The sequence below is a fragment of the Pelophylax lessonae genome, assembly GCF_965119305.1.
Source record: "Pelophylax lessonae genome assembly, chromosome: 5".
NCBI lineage: Eukaryota > Metazoa > Chordata > Amphibia > Anura > Ranidae > Pelophylax > Pelophylax lessonae.
Genome location: NC_138772.1, coordinates 197,124,964 through 197,142,364, shown reverse-complemented (window position 1 = coordinate 197,142,364; position 17,401 = coordinate 197,124,964). Strand labels below are relative to the sequence as shown.

Sequence of the window (17,401 nt, the reverse complement as noted above, 5' to 3'; positions counted from 1 at the left end):
AAAGCTTAATTTTTTGTTTTTTACCTAAGCGATAGTCCCGGCACTCATTTTCTTGAAATCCCCTGACCGTTATGGCATCTGAGGACACTTCTTCACAACAATCTGCATTTGGCTGAATTATATCAAGGCGTGGTCTGGCACAAAATACCTTATTCTGGAAAAAAATATCTGTTATTAGAACAATTAGGTTTATAATCATATATACAGAACTGCATAGTTTTTCAGAATATTGCTCAAACTGGGAAGGTTACAAAGCATAGCACATTTAAATAGTTGCCTGTGACATCTGTAAGGAGCCTTCCCGTTACTTCTTGTTGATGCAACAGTGATTTTGACTGGGGTGTACCTCTAAACAAAAAAACCTGAAAGCAGTCCTTAAATTCTCCCTTCTTTTCAATAGAGAAATCAGGAGCTAGGAATCTTTTGCCAGGCAAAGTAAGGTATTTTCTGTTTTTGATACATCTAAAACAGACAACTGCCCCTAAGGCAGGCCATAGATCATGTGATTTTTGTTTCTGCAACCTCAGGGGTGCAGGAAAGAAAATGTCCTAATTCCCCATCACTACAGTCAGTGTTGATGGGGGAATCCCTCCCGCATAGCTATTGTGTTCTCCTCGTGGGGTGGTGCAGGGAGCAATGATTATTGCTAGCAGCTATAGCTACTTGCAAAAATGGCATGCTGAAGATCCAACATGGTGGTCGTACCCAAGTCGATCTATGGATTGACTTGGAAGCAAACAGCCTGCCCATAAATAGCTTGAATCTCGGGGGGTACCTGCTGAATTTTAACCTTCTATGGCCAGCTTAAAAGGTAAGGTCAACAACAAACAAAATGGCCCCTGCACCCACCTAGAACTGGCCTTCATAACACAGAGCACATGGAAGGGCAACGCATGTAAGACAAAAACAGAAAGAATTCCCAGCTTAAATCACCAACCAGTTTGCTGATCAACCGAATTAACATGTCTAACAGTATGCATTAAAAACAAGGGTTTAGTTAGCACACATTCGCAAATGCACATGTAAGCTGCAGGGCCACTTCACGGCACCCTGGCCAGCAAACTGGTTGGTGAAATGAGCTGGGAATTCAGTTTTTGTATAGGTGGGGGCAGGGCCATTTTGTTTGTTGATGTATACTGGAGAGTGGACACACTGGATGCCTTTGCTGCTATTTTGCTATAAGCTGGGCATCCAGTGTGCCCCCAAGTGCCTTGGCTACCTCCAGGCTCACCTGCCCCCTATCTATCCATTAGAGTGCATGTGCTTCCATTGTGGAGACTTTCATAAGTTAGTAGGGTTAGGACTGCAGGTAATACAGGGTGCCATGAAGGGGCCTTGCAGCTTACGCATGGGTTTACAAATGTGTGCTAACTAAACCCCTGTTTTTAACGAATACTGTTAGGTTAATTCGGTTGGTCAGCAAACTGGTTGGTGAATTGAGCTGGGAATTCTTTCTGTTTTTGTCCTAAAAGGTAAGGTCACCTAAACCAATAAAGTTTTAAAGGTGAAAATTCATTAAAGGAGTAACCAGTAAAGTTATTGTTTTCTATAAAGCTACACCTTATCAGACTTTTTTGACATGCTGAAAAACAGAAATCCAGAGGCACGAGAAAAGAAACTGTATGGTACTAATAAACTCTCAACCCTATTCTTTCATTCTGACTGTAAATGTAAAGTTGTAGTTACCCCTTTATCTGACGTCTCCTTTACAAAGAAGAGCATCACAAACTGATCACAAAGAGGCGCAATTCCACTGATGAAGAATTCTGTATCAAACTGTGACACTAAAGAGAAAAACATCAAATACAATACATAGTCACTGTGTATATATCTAGAAAGCTTCAAAAAGTATTCAAGGCAAATAGATAGAAATCACTTTTTAATGAGTGCTCTGTGTAAATTGTTAAACTTTTTTTAAATACATTTACATAATTCCCTACACATAAGGTCATTTACAACCAGGTAGCAGTTTAGAGCAGAACTCCTATTGGCAACTTTTAATGCAATACTCACCTTTAATCCAGAAGCTGTCCCCTGCTGTACTTCTTTTCCACCACTAGATGTCCTCAGTCTTCTGACAGCTAGCATCGTTCAAGCCACTTCCTTTTCATGGACCTGCCCCAGCCCCAGCCCCGTGAATGAACAGTGAAAGGAGAAGCAGTGTTGCATTAAGCACACCTCTCACAATCTGATTTCCTCTCCCTATAACATACTTCTTGTCAAAACACCTTGTGCTGCTTCTTCCTCGAACATTGTGAGCCAAGTATACCAAATTCAGGTACTTCCGCAGCTTGTGTAAAAAATAAATTTAATGATGTATTAAATTTTAGAGCTGCATTAAAGGGGTTGTGGAACTTTATTAAACCTATAAAATATTAAACAGGTATATACTTATAAAAACAGGTGCGTACCAATGAATTGATAAACACAAGCAGCGCTATGCAACTATAAAACCAAATCTTACAGCTCTACGTGAATAAAGCTCTCCTTATACATAAATTTGTGCATAAAGTTGGGTGCTAAAGTCCAGTATGACAAAAGTCCATCACCAAAAATTGCTTCCAATGGGGTTATGAGAAGGGAACAGACATTATATAGCAGATGCTGGTAATATGCCTCCACCTCACCACGTGCTCATCCCCAAGGTTGTGCTCTTACCAGATTTCTCTGTATAACAAGCCCGTAATCAGTGATGTTCTCCCATAGATTGTCCCCGGACTCAGCACACACTAGGTGTATATAGGTGTATATACTTACCTGCTCTGTGCAATGGTATTGCACAGAGTGGCCCCAATCCTTCTGGGGTCCACCCTCTGGTGTTTTAGGCTCCGCCTCTTCTCCGTGTGCCACCATAGGAATCCGCTTCCTATGGTGGCACACGTGCAGGCACGTTCCTGACACACAGTGCGGCTCTTTGCTTACAGGATTTGATTGACCGCAGCAGGAGCCAATGGCTGGCTCATGCTGCTGCCTCTCTGTCCTGGGAGAGCCGCTGCAGATAGGTACAGCACTGGATTGAGTGAGGACTCCGGTAAGTATTTGGGGGGAGGGGATGATACAATACAATTTTAGTAAAAATTCTGTACGAATATTCACAGGAACGTTGGTTCGAAAATCTACTAGCATATACCCAGCCTTAGTTTTAGCACATCTCCTGCTAGGGAGGATTTATTTATTTTATATTTATCCTTTTAAGGTAAAAATAAGAGAATAAAATGTGGGCACTGAAAAAGAAAAGGTTAACAGTACAGAAAAATAGTAAAAACGATTTTACAGGTGAAGCAGTGGAAATGTTAAATGCTTGAGAATTTTTTTTTTTTACAGAATTCCATTTCTAGGGTATAAAAATTAAGTTAATTTACAAGCTGGCAACCCATGGTTCTGGTTATTGTAGAAATACAAAATCACAGCGAGCATGCAGTAGTTCCCCAATAACCGAGAAGCCACAGGCATTCGACCTCTGAGCAAATGTAAAAATTAGCTGGAACTGTTCACAAACATTAACTCAATCAAATCCTGCTGTCTTCAGTCAAACATAAGGCATAGTGGTGATTACACGCAGTATTACAGCATGAAAATAGCCATGTAGGAAATTCGACACCATTTCTTTTCATCATATTAGAAGGGCAGACATCAGAGCCGAGTCTTCTAGAATATTATTTATCCAGAGGCAATATTATCCGGAGAAAGCTTTTTGACATACTATTTCACATACAGAAAATGTGTCTCACTTTCCAAATATTGCTTACAGACTATGAACAAGATTAGATCGACAAAAGAATGTCAGAATCAAACCTTGACATTGTTCCTGCACAACAATAAGCACACACACATGAATTTTGGCAGGCATTAAAAAGCAAAAGCCATACCTATATGTGTAATAAAAATATTTTTTTATATACTCCTTATATTTTGTGTTCTTTTTTAATTTTAATATTTAAAATTATAACCTATATACAGACATGATTGTTATTAAAAAAAAAAAAAAAATAGTGTATATGGGTGAGCACCTGGTCAGCAGCGATTGGGTGTGAATTGCGACTGTGTGCTGGCTTACCCTCCTGCTTTCTACAGATGTTACTGTGTCCTGAGCCTGCCAGAACCCAAGCACCATCTGACCATCTTGGGCCCTCCCACAGTGACAGAACGCCAGGGCCTGGTTGCAAGTGCGATCTTTGCGACCCTGGTAGTACCTTTACTAAATATTCCGCTGTCATGTAACTGCTCTCTTCTAATAGCAGGGAGCGTGCAGTGAAGAAAGCAAGCTGCATTTGCCCATCTACAAAACTCCTTATCCCCCTATTTCTATTCTGTTCAAAAGTTGAAACTTACTGATTTCTATGCAGATTGTATTATCCTAGCTAGAAATGTGGAAATTAAGACTCACCAATCTCAACATAACGATTTGGTAGGTCCCTTATTTCACTGGGATGTCGTTCTTTCACAGCACAAATCTGCAAAACAACAAAATATAGTAGACATTTATTCCATAAAGACACAAGATACAATTGCTGGAGTACTGTGCATGGCATCTGGAACGACTATTTGTATAATTTCAACTTTCATTGAATCAAACCTTTTTTTATGGTTAGCCCAGGTTTACACTAAGGCCGTTTTGAAATCGTGCGAGTTTAGCTTAATGTGCACGATTTCAAGCCTGCATTTCAGTCCTTCAGGGGCGATTTCACAGATGTCTATGGAAATTGCCCCCCCCCCCCCCAAAAAATGCCAAAAGTAGTACAAAAATTACTTGGGAATCGGTGAGGCGCCACAAAGTCGCCATCGCACTGATTCGAACAGTACCATTGCTGGCAATTGGCTCTGATTTGACATGTCAAATCGGACCAATATGAACATGGGCTTCAGGTCTTTTCTTTCAGTTAAATCACCTGGCTAAAAATTCCACAAAACTGACATGTCAATTATAGACACCTGCAAGCCCAATCTTCTCCAAGCTTTGGGTACACATTGATGTGGCTCTTTGAGCTGTGTTTGGCAGGGGAACAGCAGCCCATTCATTTGAATAGGCTGCCATGCCTCCTGAAATGCCGGAGAAAGGCCCCTGCACCATTTCTTTAATCGCAATCCGCACGGGAATCGAAAGTGCAGTGCAATTTTTAGTGCAGGAGCAATTTCGAGTGTGCGTGGCATGTGGCGTGCCATTAGGTTTTTTGGCATCCACATGCATATCCTGCATTTTTCTGTTCAGGTGGATGTGTCCACAGGAACAGTTGCAGATGTACAGTGTGAATTCTAGGCTGTACCTATCTAATCTTAAATCTGCCCCCCTTCTACCTCCTATCCTAACTACCCTGTAGAAGGAAGATGCTTATACTTACCTATTCTCTGGGAACTTCGGTCCAGTCACATGATCTTCCTCAGTAGATGGCTTTAGGGGTGAGGAGAGAGTGGCGACAACTGGAAATACTTGGGCAGTGATGTCACCCATAGGCTTACTATGGGGCATTTGTTGTTGGCTGTCTCTACTTTTCCCTGAAGCCACTGCTGGGAGTTGATCATGTGGCCATATCAGATAACTCTGAGAATAGGCAAGTATAAGCACCTTCCTTCCACATAGTAGTTAGTATATGTGTTACAAGGTGTTACAAGGGGGGTGGGAGCAGATTTAAGATTAGATAGTTATAGCCTAGAATTCCACTTTAAGATACCAAGGCTCAAAGAGAGACTTTACAGGAGGTGCAAAAATATGCCCCCCAAGTATAATAGTACACATCGCAAGAAGAAGACTTGCACCAATGTAGGCAAACCAAGTTCAACAGCCCTCCTTTAAGTAGCATCTGGGCTTCAACAGCCATGCTGTTCATGTCAGAAGCTGAGAAGCAAAGTGCAGAATGAGTGTCTGAAAGAATACAAACCAGATTCAAGTGCCAGACCTCCAATACTAGGTAAGCACTTTAGGCAGGCTATCGTTATGTCCGAGGTAGTGCTGTTGCACTGGAACACCTGATTTTCAGGATGATTCTGCCCTGATCAGGTGGTGCTGCCCTTGCTGGTTTACTAGAGAAAACACCATGATCAATATTACTTACCCCTAAACTACCATCAGTCCCATCACGAAAACTTCACTTTGAAAATCAAATGCATTTTGGGAGTCATGCCCCCTGAAGATGTTTTTGTGATGGGACTTACTGCCCAAGGCTGAAGCACATTTACAAGCCTGTTCATTTTGTTATGTTTGTCAGTGTCCATTTGTTTTTGGAATTTAATAGAACGTATGGTGGTAAAGCACGAGGAGTAGCACCCTCTCATGTGTGTTTTTTGCAGTTGATTAGAGATTTTCCAAATTGTGGAGGGCTGCACCTGAAGAAGCATTGCACACCTTATCTCCTGGAGCCACATGGATGAGCGCTGGAGTGTTTATTTTTTGTTTAGGAGACCTATAGTGCAATAGCATTTAAGTAGTACTTGAGGAAATCAGGCCCCTTTCACACCAACATTCAGTTTGTCTGTTTTTCATCCGTCTGTTGATGGATGAAAACTGGACAGCAATGCGTTCCTATAGGCAAACACATGTAAATGGGCATTGTTCCTTTACATCAGTTTTTTTGTTTACTTACGTTCCGTTATTAAACAGAACAAGCGGACGGAAAACGGATGTGAATATTGTTAAGCAAGCAAAGCAGGAAGGGGACGTGAATGTTCTTGTCCATCTAGGGACAAATGACCTGGCTTGCAATGAAGTGTCAGAGGTGAAAAAATCTTTTATCACACTTGGTAATGACGTACAGGATTTTGCATCCACCATTTCATTTTCTGAAGTTCTGCCTGTGCATAATGTTCAGAATGATAGGCAGAGGCGCATAAAGGAGTTCAACATATGGCTTAGTAAATGGTGTCAAGAGCAAGGATTTGGCTTTGTTTCTCATGATAGCTCTACTTGGAATAGAAAGGAACTGTACAAAAAAATATGGTTTGCATCTTTCTCTCAAAGGAACAAATGTACTTAGTGAACAACTCCAAGAATTTGCGAAAGAGTATTTAAACTAGGAAGGGGGGGGGGGGGCAAAGGAGTGGAATTACAAGAGTCCAATTGCCCCCCGAAACAATTCCAGAACAGGTCAGAAGCACAGAGGTTAAGAAATGATAAGCTCAGAGTCCTGTCTACAAATGCTCGCAGTTTAGGTAAAAAAATCAATGAACTTGGGTCAATAATGGCATCTGAGAATGTCGATTTAGTGGCTGTTATGGAGACATGGTTTAATGAAAGAAATGACTGGGACATAACCATACCAGGGTACTCTTTATACAGAAGAGACAGAGAAGGCAAGAAAGGAGGAGGAGTGGCCCTGTATGTGAAAGATAGCATTAAATCTAACCTAATACAAGTTGGTGAGGCCAACATAGAGTCAGTTTGGGTTACGTTGCAGTTTGCTAATCATGCAGTAACTCGTGTAGGTGTGATATATAGACCACCTGGTCAAGTCAAAGAACTAGATGATCTACTAGTTGAAGAAATAGCTAAAATGACAATGAAAGGAGAAGTTATCATTATGGGAGATTTCAATCTTCCAGATATAAACTGGAAAACCAAAATAGCAAGTTCTACCAGGAGTACAGATATTCTAAATTCCCAACTGGGGTTGTCTCTAAAACAAGTGGTTGAGGAGCCAACCCGGAGGGAGGCCATTTTGGATTTGGTATTCACAAATGGGGATTCGGTATATGATGTCATTGTAGGCGAAACCTTGGGATCTAGTGATCACCAGTCAGTGTGGTTTAATATAAGAACTGTGAAAGAGTCACAACACACAAAAACAAAAGTTTTAGATTTTAGAAAAACAGACTTTTCAAAAATGAAATTAGTCATAAATGAGACCTTATCAGACTGGTACGGATTACATGGAGTCCAGGAGAAATGGGACTACTTAAAAGGTGCATTATTGAAGGCAACAGAAAATTGCATTAGACTTGTCAGTAAAAGCAAAAAAAGGAAGAGACCACTGTGGTACTCAGCAGAAGTGTCCCAAATCATTAAAAATAAAAAGCTAGCATTTTGTAATTATAAAAAAACCCAGAGCAATGAAGATAAGGAAATCTACAAGATTAGGCAGAAAGAGGCCAAGCAAGTTATAAGAACTTCTAAAGCGCAGGCAGAAGAAAAACTAGCTCAGTCTATGAAAAAGGGGGATAAGACATTCTTCAGATATATAAATGAAAAAAGGAAATTAAAACAAGGAATAACTAAATTAAAAACAAAGGACGGAAGGTATGTAGAAGAGAATAAAGGGCTAGCCGACTGCCTTAATGAATACTTCTGTTCAGTTTTTACAGAAGAAAAAGAAGGAGAAGGACCTCCACTTGAAAGGATGACTAATGAATAATTTGATGCATGTGTCTTTACAGAGGAAGACGTTCTAAGATTGCTGTCTAAAGTGAAGACAAATAAGTCACAGGGTCCTGTTGAGATACACCCAAAATTATTAAAAGAGCTTAGTGGTGAGCTGGCAAAACCATTAACAGATTTATTTAACCAATCATTAGTAACAGGAGTCGTCCCGGAAGATTGGAAATTGGCAAATGTCGTGCCCATTCACAAGAAAGGTAGTAGGGAGGAATCAAGCAACTATAGACCAGTGAGTCTGACATCAATAGTAGGCAAATTAATGGAAACCCTATTAAAGGATAGGATTGTGGAACATCTTAAATCCCATGGATTGCAAGATGAAAAACAACATGGGTTTACTTCAGGGAGATCATGTCAAACAAATCTTATAGATTTTTTTGACTGGGTGACTAAAATAATAGACGGTGGAGGTGCAGTAGACATTGCATATCTAGATTTTAGTAAGGCTTTTGACACTGTCCCACATAGAAGACTTCTCAATAAACTGCAGTCATTGAGCATGGACTCCCATATTGTTGAGTGGATTAGGCAGTGGCTGAGTGACAGACAACAGAGGGTTGTAGTCAATGGAGAACATTCAGAATAAGGTCATGTTACCAGTGGGGTACCTCAGGGATCTGTACTGGGACCAATTTTGTTTAATATCTCCATAAGTGATATTGCAAAAGGCCTCGATGGTAAGGTTTGTCTTTTTGCTGATGACACAAAGATATGTAACAGGGTTGATGTTCCTGGAGGGAAACGCCAAATGGAAAAGGATTTAGGAAAACTAGAAGAATGGTCAGAACTCTGGCAACTGAAATTTAATGTGGATAAGTGCAAGATAATGCACCTGGGGCGTAAAAACCCAAGGGCAGAATATAGAATATTTGACACAGTCCTGACCTCAGTATCTGAGGAAAGGAATTTAGGAGTAATTATTTCAGAAGACTTAAAGGTGGGAAGACAATGTAATAGAGCAGCACGAAATGCCAGCAGAATGCTTGGATGTATAGGGAGAGGTATAAGCAGTAGAAAGAGAGAAGTGCTTATGCCGCTGTACAGAACACTGGTGAGACCTCACTTGGAGTATTGTGCGCAGTACTGGAGGCCATATCTCCAGAAGGATATAGATACTCTAGAGAGAGTTCAGAGAAGAGCTACTAAACTAGTACATGGATTGCAGGAAAAAACTTACCAGGAAAGGTTAAAAGGACCTTAACATGTATAGCTTGGAAGAAAGAAGAGACAGAGGGGATATGATAGAAACTTTTAAATACATAAAGGGAATCAACTCGGTAAAGGAGGAGAGCATATTTAAAAGAAGAAAAACTACCACAAGAGGACACAGTTTTAAATTAGAGGGGCAAAGGTTTAAAAGTAATATGAGGAAGTATTACTTTACTGAGAGAGTAGTGGATGCATGGAATAACCTTCCTGCAGAAGTGGTAGCTGCAAATACAGTGAAGGAGTTTAAGCATGCATGGGATAGGCATAAGGCTATCCTTCATATAAGATAGGGCCAGGGACTATTCATAGGATTCAGATATATTGGGCAGACTAGATGGGCCAAATGGTTCTTATCTGCTGACACATTCTATGTTTCTATGTTTAACATAACTAAACAGAAGGTGGATGTAAACGGAATCCATTTTTATTTAACAAAAACGTGACTGAAGAGATGACGCTCATCCGAAAAGGGTGATTTTATTGTTTCCATTTAAAGGGTACATAGGTTAATTTTCTTCTTAACCACTTAAGCCCCGGAAGATTTTACCCCCTTCCTGACCAGGGGGTATTTTGCGATTCGGCACTGCGTGACTTTAACGGACAATTGCGCAGTTGTGCGACGCTGTACCTAAACGAATTTGACGTACTTTTTTTGCCACAAACAGAGCTTTCTTTTGGTGGTATTTGATTAGGGATGATCGAACTTTTGAAAAGTTGGGTTTGACCAGAACACCTGAACTTCCCAAAAGTTCGGCCCGGATTTCAGAACCCCATTGAAATCAATGGGACCCGAACTTCGGTAATCAAAAAACACAATTTTGAAGCCTTAAAACCCAATAAATGCCCCTAAAAAGTGCCTAGGGTTCTGGGTCATGCCCCAGGGACTATTAATCACACAAAAAAAAAGTTCTTAAAAATTGTCATTTTTGATAGAGAGCCAATTATTGAAAAAAAAAAAAAAAGAGATTTTTTGATTTTGACTTTGGATTTAGTGTCTGTGGGGTCTAAAAAGTGTACCTGTGAAGTTTCAGCTCTGTAGCATGTCCAGAACCATAAAAAAAGATTGTTTGTATTATGTCACTTATAGAACAGGGATATGGCTTCGCTATTTTCACACCTTGCCGGTTTTGTAGCAAGCGTTTTTTTGGGGGTTATTGGAGGCAGGCATAACATCAGAACTTCTGTGTAGGGGTATATATACACACACACTTATATGTATATATACCCATACACATAGGTGTGAAAGTAGCAGAACACTATACTTGCGCTAATGAAATAATTAACACCAATATGGTTACGCTCCTATCACACCTATATATGTGTATGTGTAAAATACATATAAGTGTGTGTGTATATATATATATACCCCTATACAGAAGTTCAGATGTTTTGCCTGCCTCCAAAGAACCCAAAAAAATGCCCAAAAAAACGCCAACACCAAAAAAAAAAAAAAAACGCCCAGGTGTGTTTTTGCAGCAGGCGTATTTTTGGGCATCTTTTTGGGGTCTTTGGAGGCAGGCAAAACATCTGAACTTCTGTATAGGGGTATATATACACACACACTTATATGTATTTTACACATACACATATATAGGTGTGATAGGAGCGTAACCATATTGGTGTTAATTATTTCATTAGCGCAAGTAGTGTTCTGCTACTTTCACACCTATATATGTGTATGGGTATACAAACATATAAGTGTGTGTGTATATATATACCCCTATACAGAAGTTCAGATGTTTTGCCTGCCTCCAAAAAAATGCCCAAAAAAACGCCTGCGCCAAAAAAAACGCCCAGGTGTGTTATTGCAGGGTTTTTTTTTGGGCATTTTTTTGGGGTCTTTGGAGGCAGGCAAAACATCTGAACTTCTGTATAGGGGTATATATATACACACACACTTATATGTATTTTACACAAACACATATATAGGTGTGATAGGAGCGTAACCATATTGGTGGTAATTATTTCATTAGCGCAAGTATAGTGTTCTGTTACTTTCACACCTATATATGTGTATGGGTATATATACATATAAGTGTGTGTGTACATATACCCCTATACAGAAGTTGATATGTCATGCCTGCCTCCAAAGAACCCAAAAAAATACCCCAAAAAAACCCCTGCAATAACACACCTGGGCGTTTTTTTTTTGGCGCAGGCGTTTTTTTGGGCATTTTTTTGGAGGCAGGCAAAACATCTGAACTTCTGTATAGGGGTGTATATATACACACACACTTATATGTATTTTACATACACATATATAGGTGTGATAGGAGCGTAACCATATTGGTGTTAATTATTTAATTAGTGCAAGTATAGTTTTCTGCTCCTTTCACACCTATATATGTGCAGGTGTATATATACAGACATGTGTGTGTATATATACCCCAATACACAAGTTTAGATGTAATGCCTGACTCCAAACTTGTCCTCATAAAATCCCTATAAACGCCTGCAGCCAAAAAGCAGGCTGACCAATGTAATAATGTTTTCTCTATAGCGGTCACCCTGATATGGAAGGGTTTGGTCACCCTGCCATAGCAGTCAGTGTCAGTTCACCCTACACTACATTAAGGTCACCCTGGCACTTAACACTTTCCCTACAGAAACTAAATTTTTGCATCTAACTAAAGTGGAAAATGGCACCCTAACTACACTAGATATCCCTTTCCTCACACTTATAAATGCTAAATGACACTTTTAAAGTAAAATTAATATAACTGCTTCCACTCTCTTCCATGTCCCTGTATTACAATGCTAGGAATTTGGAGGGGCTATCTTATATACTGGGGGGCGTATTCACTAATGATTGGCCTAGGGACCCCCTAGTCACTCCAATCACATTCCTAGCATTCTCCTGTCCCCTCATTTGGCTTTTACTAATGGTTCTGGTCCAATCACAGGCTTTTAAAGCCCATTTCCTGGCCCATTGCATTTTGGTCGGTTCTGGTTGCCGAATTACGAACTTTTTCAGCAAAAAGTTCTAAATTCGGCCGAACCTCGAACAGTCAATGTTCGGGTCGAACTGATGGTCGACCCGAAACGTTCGATCATCCCTATATTTGATCACCTGTGCGATTTTTTGATCATGCGCTATAAACAAAAAAAGAGCGTCAATTTTGCAAAAATAACAATATTTTTCACATTTTTTTATATGAAATTCCCCCCCAAAAAAAAGTAAAAATCAAATTTTTTTAACATTTTCGGCCAATTTGTTTTGTGCTACATATGTTTGGTAAAAAAAAAAATCGCAAAAAGCGTATTTTGATTGGTTTGCGCAAAAAGTTATCGCGTTTACTAACAAAGGGAAAGATTTTTGTCATTTTTGTTGTTTTTTTTTTTAACGCGTAATGGCGGCGATCTGCAATTTTTTTTGCGGGACTGGGACATTGGGGCGGACAGATCGGACCCTTGACTGACATTTTTGACACTTTTGGGGTTACCAGTGACATTACTGCAGTAATCAGTGCTATACATATACACTGTTACTGTAAAATGACACTGGTAGTGAGGGGGTTAACTTTTTTTGAGAGGGAGGGGCTGTGTGTGTCCCTAGGGGCGTGATTCTAACTGTGATTGGCTGTGGCTTGAGGTGTAGGAACAATGATCAACGGTCCTACATAGTAGAACCGTATGATCACTGTACCTACACAGGGGAGAATGACAGGCGGCTTGTTTACACTAGCCGCCTGCCTTTATCCCGCTGTCACGGACGATCATGAGTGAGCGGCAGACATCAGGTCCGCCGCTCACACGCGCGGGGGGGTCCGTGACCGCGCGGGAGCGTGCCTCCGGCGGTGCTCGCTCCCCAGAGCCTCACAGGCTAGTGACAAACCGGTACGTCACTTTGCCTGTGAGGGGCTGACCGCCGCAGTATATGTACTTGCGGCGGTCGGCAAGTGGTTAAAAAGAACTGCCCATCTTGGTTGAAAGTGACAGAGAATGCTCATATAAAGTTAGCTTTTTTGCAGATCATTATTATTATACAGGATTTATATAGCACCAACAGTTTGCACAGCTTTACAACATGAAGGTAGACAGTGCAGTTACACTACAATTCAATACAGGAGGAATCAGAGGGCCCTGCTTGCTAGAGCTTACAATCTAGAAGGGAGAGTCAAGTGATACAAAAGGTAATAACTGTGGAAGATGAGCTGATGGAGAAAAAAAAAATACAGTTATTAGGTGTGGGCAGGATAGGCTTCTCTAAAAAGGAGGGTTTTTATGAATCATAAAAAGGCAAACAGAATAGGAGATAGACAGTTTGGGGTAGGGAGTTCTATAGGATGGGAGAGGCTCTGGAAATGTCCTGGAGGCAAGTATGGGAGGAGATGACAAGGAAGCTAGAGAGCAGGAGGTCTTGGAAGGAACAAAGAGAATGATTTGGTTGATTTTGTGACTAGGCTAGTGATGTAGCTGGGGGCTGAGTTGTGGATGGCTTTGTAAGTGGTTAGTATTTTGAATATTATTTGTTGGATGAGTGGAAGCCAATGGAGGGATTGACAGAGACGAGTAGCAGACATGGAGCGGTTGGCAAGGTGGATGAGCCTGGCACATTAATGATGGACTAAAGGGGGGATAGCCTATGTAAAGGTAAGCCAAGGAGAAGGGAGTTGCAGAAGTTGAGGTGAGAGATGACCAGGGAGTGAACAAGGAGCTTTGTGGTGTCATTGGTTAGAAAGGGGAGTATTTTGGAGATGTTGGGAAGGTTAAGACGGCAAGATTTGGACAGTGATTGGACATGTGGCCTAAAGGATAGAGTCCAGGATTACACCTAGAACCTTGTAGGTATGGGCTAATAGTTGCGCCAATGCCAATAAATTAAATTTTAACATAATTAAACAGATAATATTTGATTATGTCCAAACTGAAGAATATGTAATTGTCCAATGTCACTTATATCAATCAGGAAAAAAATATTAATTGCAATAGTTAGAAAGAAGGCTGAAAGTGCTCAGTTCCACCATAAATCAGAATAAAACCAACAAGAACATTCAAGGCATAAGTTACATACTTACCTTAACAGATTTTCCCCATCCAATGATGAGAGTCAGACTGTCTTTCCAAAAGAGACTGCAGGGATACATGTCTGGGCGTAGGCTCGTATCATCTCTGGGCACATTAGTTATCCTTTGCCTTGTGATTATGTCAAGTATCTTTACTCCCTACATACAACACACAATCATAAAACAAATGAGTAAGTTATTCAGCTATAACAGTGTACAACAAAGCGTCCATTTGTATCTGTCTTGTCTATATTTCTATTCAAAATCACTCGTATGTAAACCTCCCACTTGCAGATAAGCTAAAAAAGCTACTTTACATACTATAAAGACAGCGAACAACAGGTGAGGGGGAGCAAAGCAACAAAAAACATCTAGCCATATTATTTCCCAAATACCTGACAGGCTTTCGGTAGAATGCATGTTTTAAAACACAAAACTCTGGGATAAAAAAGCTATTCACTCTCTTATCATATTTAAAAGTGCTTCTTGACAATGCCAATTTCCAGTTGGAAACCTAAATCCAGCCACTGCTGACTTCTGACTCAAAAAAAATGTTAGTTGTCTGGCAGTCATTTAAACCCTTAAAGAGGAAGCAAAGTCTTCTTCTTCATTTGTACCTACAGGTAAGCCTATAAGAAGGCTTACCTGTAGATACTGTGAATATCTTTGAAACTTGCACTGTTTAGGAGATATTCCGAGTGCATGCAGCCAATGACGTCAACGGCGCATGCGCTCTGAAAGTCCGGCTTGAAGACAGATGGTCAGAAATACATACTGTATCCTCGCTCTCTCTATAAATATACATTTTTAAAATGCACAGTACGTCTATGCTACTCATTTTGCAAAGCATACTGAACTTCCTAATAAAAAAGCCCAGCATTGTCCACAGCACAGGTGTCAAACACAAGGCCCGCAGGCCGAATCCGGCCCTCCAGGCCATTTCATGTGGCCCTCACACCTCTCCTCCAGCTGCAGGAGAGCTCCAGCCCTCCTCCAGCCCCCGTACTTTTTGCTTTCCAGCAATGCCTACAGCTTCTTTCCAGCAGCTGCACAAGATAAGGGGGATTGACTGTGATGTAAGGGAGGGTGAGGGACTCAACTTCTGATGGTGGTGTTGTTCTTGACATCCTATGTAAAGGTAGGGGATGCTCTGGACATCTTATCTTACAGATACAACCGGCCCTTTTGAGGGCAATCATAATGCTGATGCGGCCCGTGATTAAATTGAGTTTGATACCCCTGGTCCACAGTGAGCATAGAAAAGAACCCCCCCCTAAAATAATCACATTTTGTTGCTTTCCAGCCTGAAATGGAGACAGAGACAGTGTTTGTTTTATCCAGCTGTATTTATAAATTCCAAGTGAAAGCTATATTACCAATATGTCAGAAAAAAAAAATTCTAAAACAGAATCACTGAGTTGGAAAAAGGATCACCCCCTTGTGTCAGTATTTTGTTGAACTACCTTTTGCTTTAATTACAGCCTTTAGTCTGTTTGGATATGTCTCTACTAATTTTGCACATTTAGACATTGCAGCATTTGCCCACTCTTCTTTGCAGAACTGCTCAAGTTCAGTTCACTTTGATGGTGACTGTTTGTTAGACTGCAGTCTTTAAGTCATTTCACAGATTTTCAATAGGGTTTAAGTCTTGGCTCTGGCTACGCTATGCAAGGATATTCACTTTTTTCTCCTTCAACCACTGTGTGATCATCTTTGCTGTGTGCTTTGGGTCATTGTCATGTTGGAAGGTAAACATTCTTCGCATTGAAAACTTTCTAGCAGAGGGCCGCAGATTTTCCTCAAGAATTTGATGGTATTTATTCCCATCCAATTTTTTCTTCTAGCCTGACAAGTGCTCCAGTCCTTGCTGCAACAGGATATTAACACCTCCATGTTTTACTGTAGGAATGCTGCTATTTGGATGGTGAGCTGTATTGGATTTCTGCCAGACATATTGTTTAGCGTTGAGGCCAACAAAATTCCATTTTCGTCTTATCTGACCATAACACCTTTCCATGTGGCCTCAGAATCTTCAAAGTGCGTTTTGGCAAAGCTCAGTCGTGACTGCATGTGGCCTTTCTTGAGGAGTAGTTTTTTTCTTGCAACCCTCCTATACAAGCCACATTTGTGGAGAATATTGATATTGTTATTACATGCACGCAAAGACTATTCTTTGTCATAATTTCCTGCAACTGCTTCAGAGTTACTGTAGGATTCTTGGTAGCCTCTCTGACCAGATTCCTCTTGGTTCTTTCATCCTGTTTGGAGCGACGGCCTAAGCCAGGGAGGGTCTGTGTTGTATCAAATACCTTCCACTTCTTAACAATATACTTCACTGTGCTTCTAGGCATTGATAAAACCTTTGACATTTTTTGTATCCATCTCTTGATTTGTGCCTGTCCACAAATTTATCCCGGCGATCCTGGTGACAGTGCAGTGCCATCCATAATTGATGGCTTGCTTCAGTTGCACATGCCAGGGGCTGAAATGCTCCAGGAAAGCTCTTTTATGCGGAGCTAATCAAAATGACCACAGGTGGTCACAGTTAAGTCAAATGGCTTTGTGTGCCATTGAGAAGGTCTGGTACAGTTATACTAGCTCCTCTCCTCTATTGAAATTGCTTACTCATGTTTTACTACACACTGTGAGCCTCTCATAATGTGTATTAAAAGCTGCAGCAAGTCAGAGGGACTCCACCTAGTTTCCTAAATGGAGGACATCCATTATTACCTAATGCAGCCATTCTGAACTAGGGTTCTGTGGATCTCTATGGTTCTTCAAGGGGTTGCTGGGGGCTCGCTGAATTTTTGCTGCTTGGCCT

The 17,401-nt window shown here is 40.7% G+C and overlaps 1 protein-coding gene across 1 annotated transcript in view; it reads right to left on the bottom strand.

Annotated features, from left to right (window-relative positions):
- The window catches only part of VPS41 (VPS41 subunit of HOPS complex), a 493,288-nt gene that overhangs the window by 143,008 nt on the left and 332,879 nt on the right, over window positions 1–17,401 (bottom strand). Inside the window, exons 9-12 of the mRNA XM_082258639.1 lie at window positions 14,593–14,739; window positions 4,388–4,454; window positions 1,687–1,784; window positions 25–154 (exon numbers count right to left, since the gene is read on the bottom strand). Of these exons, the coding sequence (XP_082114765.1) occupies window positions 25–154; window positions 1,687–1,784; window positions 4,388–4,454; window positions 14,593–14,739 (442 nt within the window). The remainder of the gene's footprint in view (window positions 1–24; window positions 155–1,686; window positions 1,785–4,387; window positions 4,455–14,592; window positions 14,740–17,401) is intronic.